At 38.4% G+C, this 13,072-nt stretch overlaps 1 protein-coding gene across 1 annotated transcript; it reads right to left on the bottom strand.

The window, feature by feature from the left end:
- Nucleotides 1–8,643: 8,643 nt before the first annotated feature.
- On the bottom strand, nt 8,644–12,298 carry LOC141641320 (uncharacterized). The gene is made up of 3 exons (XM_074449989.1): nt 11,827–12,298; nt 9,328–10,356; nt 8,644–9,059 (listed from the first exon to the last, which is right to left on the bottom strand). The coding sequence occupies exons 1-3, from the start codon at nt 12,296–12,298 to the stop codon at nt 8,644–8,646; spliced, it is 1,917 nt and encodes a 638-aa protein (XP_074306090.1).
- Between the last annotated feature and the right edge of the window lie 774 nt (nt 12,299–13,072).

Raw genomic sequence — 13,072 nt, 5'->3', positions numbered from 1 at the left:
ATTAACTGGTTCAGTTGCAGCTTGGGAACCCAGTAGATCTATGTAATACTCCAGAAATGCATTTTGATTATGATCGCCATTAGTACACACATTACCATTCTGGTCCTCAATACTCAGTGCTTTATTTTGTAACATTCTCTTTCTTATGGAGTTATGGAAGTAGGCAGTATTGATGTCCCCCTCCAAAGACCGCTGAATTTTGGCCTTTTGAATAAGGAAACTATCGCTAGTAGCAAGTAACTCCTTCAATTCTTGTGCCACATCATGTTCTTGCTGCATAAGTTCAGTATTTCGAGGAGTGATAATCAATTCTTTTTGAATGTTCTCCAGCATTATAACAGTTAAATTATAACTAGTCTCAATGTCTGAGAAACATGTTTTGTTCAGATTTTTGAGAACAGGTTTTAGTTCCTTCAGTTTTTTTACCACCTAAAACATCTTTGTACCCCTATGCTTTCTCTGCCAAACATTAGCCACACATTCTTTAAAAAATTCAGATTGCCCCCACATGTTAAAATACTTAAAACACTTTTTACCACTCATGCCACTCTTCCTGTCAGATATTGTACAAGGAGAGTGATCAAACAATCCAGGGGTGAAAATGAGCCATATAGTCACCAAAACCTTCCATCCACTCAAGATTACCCATTACTCTATCAAGTCTACTATACACCCTATCCACTGGTTCTTGCTTATTAGACCAGATAAAAAGAGCCCCAGTCGCCTGAATATCCTCCATGTAGCAAAGAGATACATATTCTTGAAATGGTTCCATCTCCATGTCAGTAGTATTCCCTCCCAATCTTTCAAAAGGGGACAAAACAGTGTTAAAATCCCATGTCCAAAGCCAAGGGTCAGTACAATGCAATGTTTCAACTTTAAGAAACTCCCATAATTCCTGTCTATCATGAACTCCATTGTGGGCATAAATCATAGTCAAAAGAAACAGTCTATCATCATTGCAATAATTGACTCTCATATGGTTAAATTGAGAGCCATAAGCTAGAAAATGAATAGTGAAGCACTCAGGTTTCCAAAAAACCCAAATCCCCCCCCCCCCCCCTATGCCAACTACAATTAGTAGAAATACTCCATCCATCACACAAAGTTATATTCTTCTTTAACAAATAACTAGGTTTAATTTTTGTCTCTAGTAAACCAAATAAACCCACATCATTATTCTGCATAAACCACTTAACTAGCTTTTATTTATTGATGTCATTGAGGCCCATTACATTCTAAAATCCAATGCTATGCATTTATATTGGTAGGAGGGGGATCCTTATCACTCTGATCTACATCCCCCTTTGGTGTAGCCAGTCTATTCAATGCCTCTATGAAAGTGTATGGCCCTATACTGCCAGAAACCCTAGCACCAATAGGATCACTCTGTTTATTCATTCTTATAATCTGCCTAGCAGGTGTAAATCTAATAGTTCTAGCCAAAGGAGGGAACACTTCAGGTGTGAGGAGGTTATTCAGAGGTTCAGTCACAGGAGGGGTAACTTGGACCTTCTGAATAGGTCTCCACACCTGTTTTGGTTTGTTCTGAGGTTGCATTGCCCTAACTCTGGTTTTTTGAGGAGATTTCCTGCATTTTTCCTTCACATGCCCCATACCCTTACACAAACTATAGGTAACTGGTAACCATTCATACTCAACCTTCACCTCAATCACTTTCTCAGTCTCATCCAAGAATCGAACTTTATCAGGTAAAGCTTGGTCAATCTGAAGTTCAACCATAACTCTAGGCTTACTCAGTCTAAGTCTGTCTGTGGTTGCTTTGTCCTTCTGCACATACTTTCCAACCAGACCAGCAATTTTAGGTAAACAGTCTCCCCAGAATTTTATAGGGATACCTGTCATTTTCACCCAAACAGGAACAACATCCACCTTTTCCTTTATCAAGTAAACTTCAACATCTCAGGGTTTAATGATGATAGGCTTATTCTCAAACATACCCAGAGGATAGAAGAGTTGTCTTACATTCAGAGGTTTTAAACCTAACTAAGAAGATGTCATTATCCATAAATGAGACTCTATCAACATTAAACTTCTCCCATACTCTATAAACGTACTCCTCAATTACCTCCCACGGAGGATTGGCACCAAGGATATTACAAAATACAGAGTTGTTCCAGAATTCTACCTCAGTTTTAATGTCTTCATGGGTAAATTGTAGCATATCACAAGGTTCTTCTTCCTCTGCAATCGTCTCCATGATTGGAACATTCCTTCCACCCGTCCTCAACGTCCAACCAAGTTGACTCGGCTCCTCAACAGCTTCACTCAGGTTTAGAATAGGAATCCCAGTCAGCTCCCTCATCGTCTTTGTATGTCGGGCATCTGCTGAAGTAGGACCTTAGAACATGAAGCATGAGCTGGCTGAAAAACAACCTTATCATTCTGTGGTACCACTGGTTCAGTAACAGCCGTCTCCTTTTGTTTATTAGACACAATAGATGATTTTTTTGGTGTTTTTTATTTAATTTGAGTACCTGAAGATGCTAAAGGAGAGAACTGATTCTTAGTAAAAGTCATAATCGCCATTGTTAGCTGAGATTTCTTACAGCGGCTTTAAAATTTAGGTTAGAATTTCAGAACATTTTCTCTTTCTATCTCTAAACATTTTTTTGAACTATTATTATTATTATTATTAATTTTTTTTTGCAAGAAAGATATTTCTCATATATATAAAAAAATATACATGAGTGAGAGATTTCTTACAAACATATCCTCTAAAGTGACGACATTAACAAAAGGTATTGAAAGCCTCTATAATTGCATCTTGTACAGTGATCTGAGATTTGTTAAGCAGTATAAAACAAGTGACTACTTGAATCTCCTTAATGATGATGCATGCCTCTTGCTCCCGATTATCAAACACTCGTCTATTGCGTTCTTTCCATAAACAGTAGCAGCCACACAACATCCAAACCAGCGAGTTCTCCAATGATTCCTAGGCTTCATGATATAAGCTTGTGCAAGCAGACGGTGCAGTTGAGAAGAAGCAGAATTAACACCAAACCAGCACAGAACAAAGGACAACACAGTGGAAGAATAAGCGCATTTAAAGAACAAGTGTCTTGAGCTTTCTGCCTGGCACTTAAAGAGATAGCAACGATTAACCAAGCACATCCCTCGTTTAGTGAGCAAGTCAGTGGTAGCAAGCTTCATTTGAACAGAAGCTATAGGATGACCTTAAATCTAGGAAGAAGGAGGCAGCTCTTAACCACTTTGAAACATAAAGTGAGACTCTCTTTTGGCCTGAGCAGGTTATAAGCCCCGCCAACATAAAACTTGTCAGAGGTGCCACAGCTTTTCAGAGCAGATTGAGCTTCAAGGATCCCTCCCAAACGACTAATCAAAGTATCCCTAACATTTATAACCCCTCGAAGACTTTCAAATTGGGAGTTCTGCACAGAGAGATCCCAAATACTACACTGATCTAAATAGTACTTAGCCACCCAAATGGTCCAAATAGAGCCAGACCCTCTATCTAGATGCAAAAGCCACTTGAGCATACTATCCTAGTTCCAAGCTGTGATATCCTTAACCTGAAAACCTAGCTCTTCCTAAGGAGTACAGATGCTTTGCCGACTCTTAAAAATCTGCTTCTTAGTGCCTTCATCATAACCCCAGAAGAGCTAACGACAAAAAACTGAAATGGCACTACAAATGCCCTTAGGCAAGAGTAAACTACCACACCAGAAGTTGTATAAGCCAAAGACAATGGAGTTAATAACCTAGAGCTTACCAGCATAAGAAAGAAACTTGGAAGCACATGAATGAGCAAGGGTTTGAATTTTAAGAACCAATGCTTTATACATATGACTAGTAAGGCTAGCAGGATTAAGAAGGAGCCCCAGATACCTGAAGGGGAACTTCCCCTCTTTGAGGCCAGTATCCTTCAAGATCAACAGCTTTAGTTGACTAGTGACACCACACCAAAGTAAGCTTCAGTCTTCTCAAAACTGGCTTTCAAACCAGACCAGCAAGAAAAAATCTGGAGGGTGTCAGTAGCTTTCCTGACTGGTGGTAGATCCCCACGCATGAAAACCATCAAGTCATCCGCAAAAATAAGGTGAGTAAGCTTCATTTTAGCACATTTTGGATGGTAAGAGACCTGCTTATCATGGCACATAACTCTAAGAGCTCTAGACAAAACCTTCATACTAAGAACAAAGAGAAGGGGGGAAAGAGGGTCACCCTGCCTAACCCCACTCTTGCCTTTGAAGAAGCCATAATTAGATCCATTAATTTTTAAGGAATACCAAGCCCCAGTGATACAACCAAGGATCCATTTAGTGAAGAGCATAGGGAAACCAAAACCAAGAAGCATATTCTTCAAAAACTCCCACTGCAAGGAATCAAAAGCTTTGCTAATGTCAACCTTGAGCATACACCTACGAGTAAGATTTTTCCTAGTATACCTCTTAATCAAGCTCTGTGTAAGCATAGTATTCTCATGAAGACTCCTCCTAGGTATGAAGGCAGCTTGCTCCATGCCTACTAGTTTGGACATGACTGACTGTAATCTGCCAGTCAAGATCTTACTAATGGTCTTGTATATAATAGAGCAACAAGAGATTGGCCTGAAATCTTACACTTTGTACATATTTCTTCTTAGGTATCAAAGAAACAAGAGTAACATTTGCTTGGTTAGGTAAGAAGCAGGTTTTCAAGAAGTCTTCCACTGCAATACAATAATCCTCCTCAACAATACCCAAAGCAGACTTAAAAAATCCAGCAGAGAAGCCATTTAAGCCAGGGCTCTTGTTAGAGTGGATGGAAAATAGAGCACTCTTGATATCAGACCTAGTGATGGGGCCAGTAAGTAAAGCACAATCATCAGCAGCAAGGCAAGGGCCATTGTTCATAATAATGGGGTCAATTTCCTGAACAGGAACAACAGTCCCCAGTAGTTGCTGATAATTATCCACAAAAGCATCCCCCACATTCTGAAGTCCATAGTGAGTGACCCCCTGGACATCCTGAATCTCACTAACATACTGACTTTGTTGCCTTCCCTTAATATTAGCAAAGAAAAAAGAAGAGCAGGTATCATTATGCTTAAGGTCATGCAGTTTAACTCTTTGAATAAGGATTTTTGCTTCTACTTCCTTCAATTTCCATAATTCCTGAGAGAAAGCCTGCTCTTTGTTAATCAGAGACTCAGACAAAGGTTCCTGCTGGAGCTCCTGAAAATAGCAGTTAAGCTCCTCTCTCTTGACATCCAGTCTATGTTCAATATTAGAGAAGCTAGCAGAGTGGAGGTCACGGAGAGCCAACCTAACTTTCTTTAGCTTCCCCATAAGTCTATGCATAGAGTTACCCTTAACTCTGCAAGCCCAAGCACCCTCTACAATGTCCAAGTAATCTGGATGATCAATCCAGCAGTTAAGGAATTTGAACTGCTTTCCAGGGATAGGATCATCAGTAAAATGCAAAAGAGCAGGACAGTGATCAGAAATATTAGGGGGTAAAAAACTAGCAGTAGTCTGAGTATAAGATAATAACCAGTCAGCATTAGTTAAAACCCTATCCAGCTTAGAATAGACTCTAGTACAACATTCCTGCTTATTATACCAAGTAAATTCACTACCAGTGCCAGATAAATCATCTAGGCCACAACTCTCAAGGCACAAGTTAAAATTAGTAATGTCATTTAGATCAGGAGGGGTGTTACTGATCTTTTAGTGTGCATTCCTGACAATATTAAAATCACCCATTCATGACAATATTATTATTATTATTATTTTATTATTATTATTATTATTATTATTATTATTATTATTATTATTAGGGTAAATTGATAACTTATACCTAATATAACACCAATTTTTAAATTTTATACCTAAGATAATTTTTTTTCAAAACTTATACTTAACTTCCTATTTTCCTTCTTACTTAATACCAAATTTCATCTCCGGCAAGAAAAATGACCGGATTCCGGCTAAAATCAAATTTGACTGATAAATTATGTTGTTGTTTGCCAAATTTGCCCCTAATCAACTTCACCTAATAATTTTTAATTTCAACCTTCAACACCCCATCATCACCCCCGAACACCACCACCATCGCCCAATGCCATTACCACCCTCCACCGCTGCCACCACCGCCCAGCAATACTACAACCCACTACCATCTAAAACAACCGCTTACATACACCACCACCGTTGTCCAATACCTACCATGTCCATCTAACACCACCAACATTATCGCCCAACACGCACTATTACTACCTAGCACCACAACCAACATCCTTCAACACCATCACCAATACCACTCATCACCACCACCTCAAGCATTTCTAAAAACCAAAACCACCACAACCACGCCCTATACCTCCAGATCTGACCCACCATTCACACAAACCAACTACCACAAGCCGCGACTAGATTAATGGCGATGGAAGAAGGTCGTTGCTGAGGGTGCATATATTCTGGTGGCTACGTTTCACCATGGTAATCAATTGGCTGAGTTCATAGGCGGAGGCACAGGGGAGTTTGGTATTGCTCGGTGGCTGTCGGAGACGGCTTAATGAGGATGGGACGCAAAACCGCAATGGGGATCAATTTTGGATTGGTGGCGAGAGGCAGAGAGAGGACGCTTGTGACGGGGTAGCAGGGAGGTCGTCGGTAAGGTGGTGTTCGTGAATGTTTATGAGGTAAAGTGGTCGATAAATTGTTGTTGGTTTTGAATTATGGGGGAATGACTAATGAGTATAAGATGGGTTAAAAATTAAGGGCAAAACGGTCCCTTCATCATTTTTTTTGCCGGAAATGCAACTTGGTATTAAGTTTGGAAGAATTTGGGAAGTTAGGTATAAGTTTTGGAAAAAAGTTATCTTAGGGATAATATTTGAAAAATGACATTATACGAGGTATAAGTTATCAATTTACCCTTATTATTATTATTATTATTATTATTATTATTATTATTATTATTATTATTATTATTATTATTATTATTATTATTATTATTATTATTATTATTATTATTATTATTATTATTATTATTTTACATAAAAGTTTTGGATCTATATTTCATAAAGATAAACATGACGTACAAGATCCTTGCCACTCTTTCCTACAAAGGAGACCAGGAAGGCCCCCTAAAAGAGAAAATAACCTACTAAAAAACTTAAGTCAATGAACCACACAAGCGCAATGTTATAGCTTGCTTAATAACAATACAAAGAGAAACAGTTGAGGACTTAGTCCCCTTAAAAATTCTAGAATTCCGTTCCTTCCATATAAAATGAAAGGAAGCCATCAAGCTTGCCTTTTGTTTGCTAGATCTGAAAGCAGAGGTGAATTCTTGAATAATAGTGTCCAGAGAGAAGCACAGAGGGAGTTGAACCCATTAAACAACATCAGCCCAGACTTGCCTGGAGTAGGGACAGTTGAAGAATAAATTATGCAAGTCTTCCATACAGCATTCACAGAGCACATAACGATTAACCAGATGCAATCCACGGGTAATCAGTTTAGCCACAGTAGGGAGGCTATCAGTCATGACCATCAGACCGGTAAATGAATATTTAGGGTGACAACCTTTGCCATGGACAATTGAATGCCAAGTGACAGGTGCACGCCTGAGTCTTACCAAATTATAGACAACATTATAATCATACCTCATATGAGAATTACACCTCTCAAGCAGCTGCAGGGCTAGAGAGGGAGAGCCAGCTATTCCAAGAAGAATATCCTTCATCTTAACCACATTGTTCCAATACCAAGAGTTAGAAATAGTTTGTTTGGCTGACCAAATACTATGTCCTTTAAGAACATAAGCCTGAATCCATCTAGTCCAGATAGAGTGAGGTTTATTATGCAGTTTCCAGACCCATTTGACCATTTGCGCACATTTCCAACTTAGTACTTCTTTAATACCTATCCCCCCCCCCCCCCCCTCTAGTTTAGGGGAGCATAGTAATTGCCATTTGAGGAAAACATGCCTTCTAGCTCCATCAGAAATACCCCGCATAAAATCCTTACAAATCTTGTTGATCTTCTTGACTACCACCTTAGGAAGCAAGACACTTGCTCCCCAAAAATTGTTTAATCCAAAAATTACAGAATTAACAAGTAAACTTTTCCCTGCATCACTCAAGGTTTCAATGCATAATTTTATCTTTGAGTTTATCAAGCAGGGGTTGATAGTCTTGATACATAACTTGAGTGATCCGTGCATTGAACAAGGGCAAACCCAAATATATGAAGGGAAACTCACCCTCACTGAAGCCAGTAGTAGCCAAGATAAGAGTTTTGATATCAGGTGCAACACCTCCAAAATAAAGGTCAGTCTTAGCAGGGTTTGCAGTCAGTCCAGAGAGAGTACTGAATAGGTTAAGGCAATCAGCAACAGCTTTGACAGATGGTAGATCACCTCTAGTGAAGACAAGTAAGTCATCAGCAAAAATAAGGTGAGTAAGGTTTAGCTGAACACACTTTGGGTGATATGAGAAGTTTTCCACCTTAGGAAGTGTTCTTAGGAGCCTTGACAACACCTCCATACAGAGGACAAATAGGTAAGGGGACAAAGGATCCCCTTGCCTGAGACCACATTTCCCAGGAAAAAATCCTTGAACCTCACCATTGATCAGCAAGGAGTAGTGAGGGGAGGTAATATAGGCCATTATCCAGTCCACAAATGCAGAAGGAAATTTAAGATAAGCATACAATCCTTAAGAAAGGTCCAATTTACAGAGTCAAAAGCTTTCCTGATGTCTACCTTTAATAGACATCTAGGGGTGAGATAGGCACGACCATATTTAGAAACAAGCTCATGGGCTAGCATAGTATTATCAAAAATATCTCTGTCAGCCACAAGTGCAGCCTGTTCAGGGCCAACAATGGAGTTCAGGACCTGCTTAAGTCTATTGGCAAGTATTTTACTTATAACCTTGTAAAAGGTAGTACAACAGGCAATAGGCCTGAAATCTTTGACAATGAGGGGGGTCTCCATCTTGGGAATAAGGACAAGCAGAGTGGAATTAGCCACCTTAGGCATGGAACATGTATAAAAGAATTCTAAAACAGCATTTTTAAATCCTGGCCCACCATATTCCAGGCATCCAGAAAGAATCCAGAAGAATAACCATCAATACCTGGGCTCTTGTTTCTGTCAATTGATTTTAATGCATCCAGAATCTCTGGCACTCTCACAGGTTATACAAGGGAACAACAGCATTCTGCAGGCACTGTATCATGAAGAAATAAATGGGATGGCAAAGGCAAAACTGAAGTTGAAGTGCCCAGCAAAGATTTATAGATGCAAGAAACCCCTGAGCAACCTCATGAGAGCCAGTGCATTATCTACCAGCTTCATCAAGGATGCTACCAATATTATTTCTAACATTTATGGCAGAGATCTTAGAATAGAAGTATTGAGTACTGAGATCCCCAAGTTGGAGATGCTGGACCTTTGCCCTTTGATAAAGGACTTGCATCTCAGCTTTCTTAACCTGAAGATACTCCTGCACCAAGACCTTCTCCTCCCTAAGAACATTAGAATCCAAGGGAGAACATCTGAGCTTGTCCTGACAATGCTTAAGAGCAGATTTACAAGTTGCCACTTTGTCAGTAAGATTGGTAAAGGAAGAAGTGTGAAGCTTCCTTAAACCACTCTTAAGCCTCTTAAGTTTCTGGAACAAAGAGACAATATGCCCACCATAGTAATAAGAATTCCAACCCATGTGCACAGTATCCTGGAACTGAGGGGAGAGAGCCCAGCAGTTCAGATATTTAAAGGTAGATCTGCAAGGAGAAGCCATACCATCAACATTGACCAGGCAAGGAGAGTGATCAGAGACTCCTGCATTCATAAAAGTTGCAGTATAATGGAGACTAGCAAACCATTGAGGAGAAGCCAAAATTCTGTCCAGCTTTACCCACCTGCTGAGACCATCACCCTGTTTATTATTCCATGTATAATGGCAACCAGTGGCAGGGTGGTCCACCAAACTACAAGTGTCTAAACACTGGCTAAACTCAGCAATGTCAGCTAACTGAACATGGGTAGAGCCCAACCTTTCATCCATATTTAAGACAACATTGAAATCTCCAAAACATAACCAAGGCACTGACATCTGAGATGAAATGGATTGAAGATTTGTCCAAAGCTCCCGTCGATCATGTCTTGCATTAAAAGCATACACAAAAGTAACCTCAATATGCTTTTGAGAAGCAATATGAAGTAAGGAACAATGCATATGTTGAGCAGACCTATGGAGAACTGTGAGAGTTATAGCAACAGGGTTCCAAAAGATCCATATACGACCATTGTAATGCATATCATTATTATGAACTAGCTGGTAATGAGAAAACTTACTACTAACATCCTTGATGGCTGTGTGCTTAACATGAGTTTCAATTAAAGCCCCACAGTCCACCTTATTATTATTATTATTATTATTATTATTATTATTATTATTATTATTATTATTATTATTATTATTGTTATTGTTATTGTTATTGTTATTGTTATTGTTATTGTTATTGTTATTGTTATTGTTATTGTTATTGTTATTGTTATTGTTATTGTTATTGTTATTGTTATTGTTATTGTTATTGTTATTGTTATTGTTATTGTTATTGTTATTGTTATTGTTATTGTTATTGTTATTGTTATTGTTATTGTTGTTGTTATTGTTGTTGTTATTGTTGTTGTTATTGTTGTTGTTGTTGTTATTGTTGTTGTTATTGTTGTTGTTATTGTTATTGTTATTGTTGTTGTTATTGTTATTGTTGTTGTTATTGTTGTTGTTATTGTTGTTGTTCTTGTTGTTGTTGTTGTTGTTGTTGTTGTTGTTGTTGTTGTTGTTGTTGTTGTTGTTGTTGTTGTTGTTGTTGTTGTTGTTGTTGTTGTTGTTGTTGTTGTTGTTGTTGTTGTTGTTGTTGTTGTTGTTGTTGTTGTTGTTGTTGTTGTTGTTGTTGTTGTTGTTGTTGTTGTTGTTGTTGTTGTTGTTGTTGTTGTTGTTGTTGTTGTTGTTGTTGTTGTTGTTATTGTTGTTATTATTACTATTCTTTAAATACTCGGTCCAACACGTCTTCCTGACTCGTCCATTATTTTATTATTAGTTACCGACATATTTGCAATTAATAATATAAATGTCATTTAATTAATTATTCAAATTACATAAATTATTCTTATAAATACTTATTAAATTACGGGATATTACAGTCTTTCCCCCTTAAAATGAACTTCGTCCCAAAGTTCGCCCATAACTACTACAACAACATTTATAAACATCCACACAACTGAGCCTCATTCCAACTTATGATCATTGCAACATAATTAACTTACTTAATCATTATCAAACTATATCATACTTATAAAAATGTATCACAAAACTAACTCAAAACATGAAAATGTATCACAAAATAAACTTAAAATATGAGGTGTCACATTCTACCCCCCTAAAAATAAACTTCATCCCGAAGTTTCGGAACTACTATTACTTTATTAAACTACTAACAACTGAAATATTTATATAAATGATGAGACTCTAATCCTCTCAATAAAACTAGTTACCCTTCTCCCCATTCCCTTGCACTGTACTATCTGTTCCAAATGTCTTTCCACCATAACTCTGATTACCCCCATTTCCTTGCCTATTGTTGTAGCTCCTCTGGGTACTTCATTGTCCCGGATACCTATTGCTCCCAATACTTAGTGCTGGAGTTCGATAGTTCCCTTTAGTAGCCCCTTTATTGTTGTTGATGGGTGCACTTATACACTCAAAAGCTCGGTGACCCAACCTGTTGCAATTGTAACATCTCTACCCAAATATTGCACTAGAGTGTTGACCCCAATTACCACCACCCAAGCTCACTCCACCCCCATAACTAGATCCTCCAACTGAGAATTGTTTAGGTTGAGTACTGTTTTCCTTCTTGCTACCCCCAGCTCCCTCACTTGGTGTCTCAATCTTCCTCTTTTCCCCCTTCACCTTCCTCTCCTCTTGCAACATATCAGCAATCCTCTCCGCATGCCCAGCTCTTTGATAAACATCATCCATGCTACTTGGCTGACTAGCTGCAAGCCTCTTCTTAATAGTTGTTGTCAACCCCTGTTCAAACCTTAATGCTAGTATCTCATCACTGAAGTTCAAATCAGACACATATTCTGCCAATTCCATAAATCTATTGTGATAGCTCTCCACCGTCATTTCATCAGTCATCTTGAAAGAATCAAATTCAGCCCTCATTTTACTCCTAATATGCTCTGGTACAAATACAACCCTCATAGTCTCCTTGAAACCCCTCCAAGCTAGTAAGAAAAGATCCATCACTCTCCCTCCAAGCTTCCCCTATGACCTCCTTACTACGCTTCCACCACAAACCAGCTTTTCTCCTCAAATAGTAAGCAGCTTGATCTACTTGCAACTCCGTAGGACATCCTAGCAACTCAAAAAGGTTTTCAAACTCTCTATGACAATCCCCAAGTAAAGATGGTTCTCCTAATCCGTCATATTTCGTCGGGTTGTGCCTTGCAATACTAGCACTCATCTTTGCTGGATCCTGAACTGATCCCTTAGCCTTCAGTGCCGCAGTCAAATCCTCATTCATAGATATCAAACGGTCAATATCCTCTTGGGACATAGTAGAGGGTGTAGGTGTATATCTCTTTGGAGGCATGGTTTTATAAAAGTAAAACAAGACAACATAAGTTTCTACCCGAGGAAAGACGGCTTAACATTTTTAAATATTCTATACCTATAAAACAAGGTGTGGTCAATTCTATCCTTTCTTACCCCTCTTTAGGTCCTCCTATCATCACTCCCACATCCCAACTATCATAGGTTAAGAATTGATAAAAATATTTATATTAAACTTTTGGTAGAACTAGCGTTTTCGGAAATCAAAGTCAAGCTGTAACTTTCAAAAATCACCATTAAATAACTGTTACATTCTACGTTGAGTTTTTATACTTTCCAGAAAATATAAAGAGTTTTCAAAACATGAGAAACAGGATAAAGCCCAAATCTCGAATAATCATTTTATAAAGATTTTTACATTTCAGTGGGTCGAAACAGAAACTGATCAGCAATTTGTCAAAAACT

Source organism: Silene latifolia, chromosome 2 (genome assembly GCF_048544455.1).
Source record: "Silene latifolia isolate original U9 population chromosome 2, ASM4854445v1, whole genome shotgun sequence".
Classification (NCBI taxonomy): domain Eukaryota; kingdom Viridiplantae; phylum Streptophyta; class Magnoliopsida; order Caryophyllales; family Caryophyllaceae; genus Silene; species Silene latifolia.
The sequence above is the reverse complement of the archived record's forward strand: the minus strand, read 5'-3'. Positions and strand labels throughout refer to the sequence as shown.

Coding starts and splice junctions, on each gene's coding strand:
- LOC141641320 (XM_074449989.1), bottom strand. CDS start 12,298: ATGGATCTTTTCTTACTAGCTTGGAGGGGTTTCAAGGAGACTATGAGG. Junction 10,357..11,826: donor TGGAGTGAGCTTGGGTGGTG/GTAATTGGGGTC, acceptor TTAAGCACACAG/CCATCAAGGATGTTAGTAGT. Junction 9,060..9,327: donor TAGCATCCTTGATGAAGCTG/GTAGATAATGCA, acceptor ATGGTGGGCCAG/GATTTAAAAATGCTGTTTTA.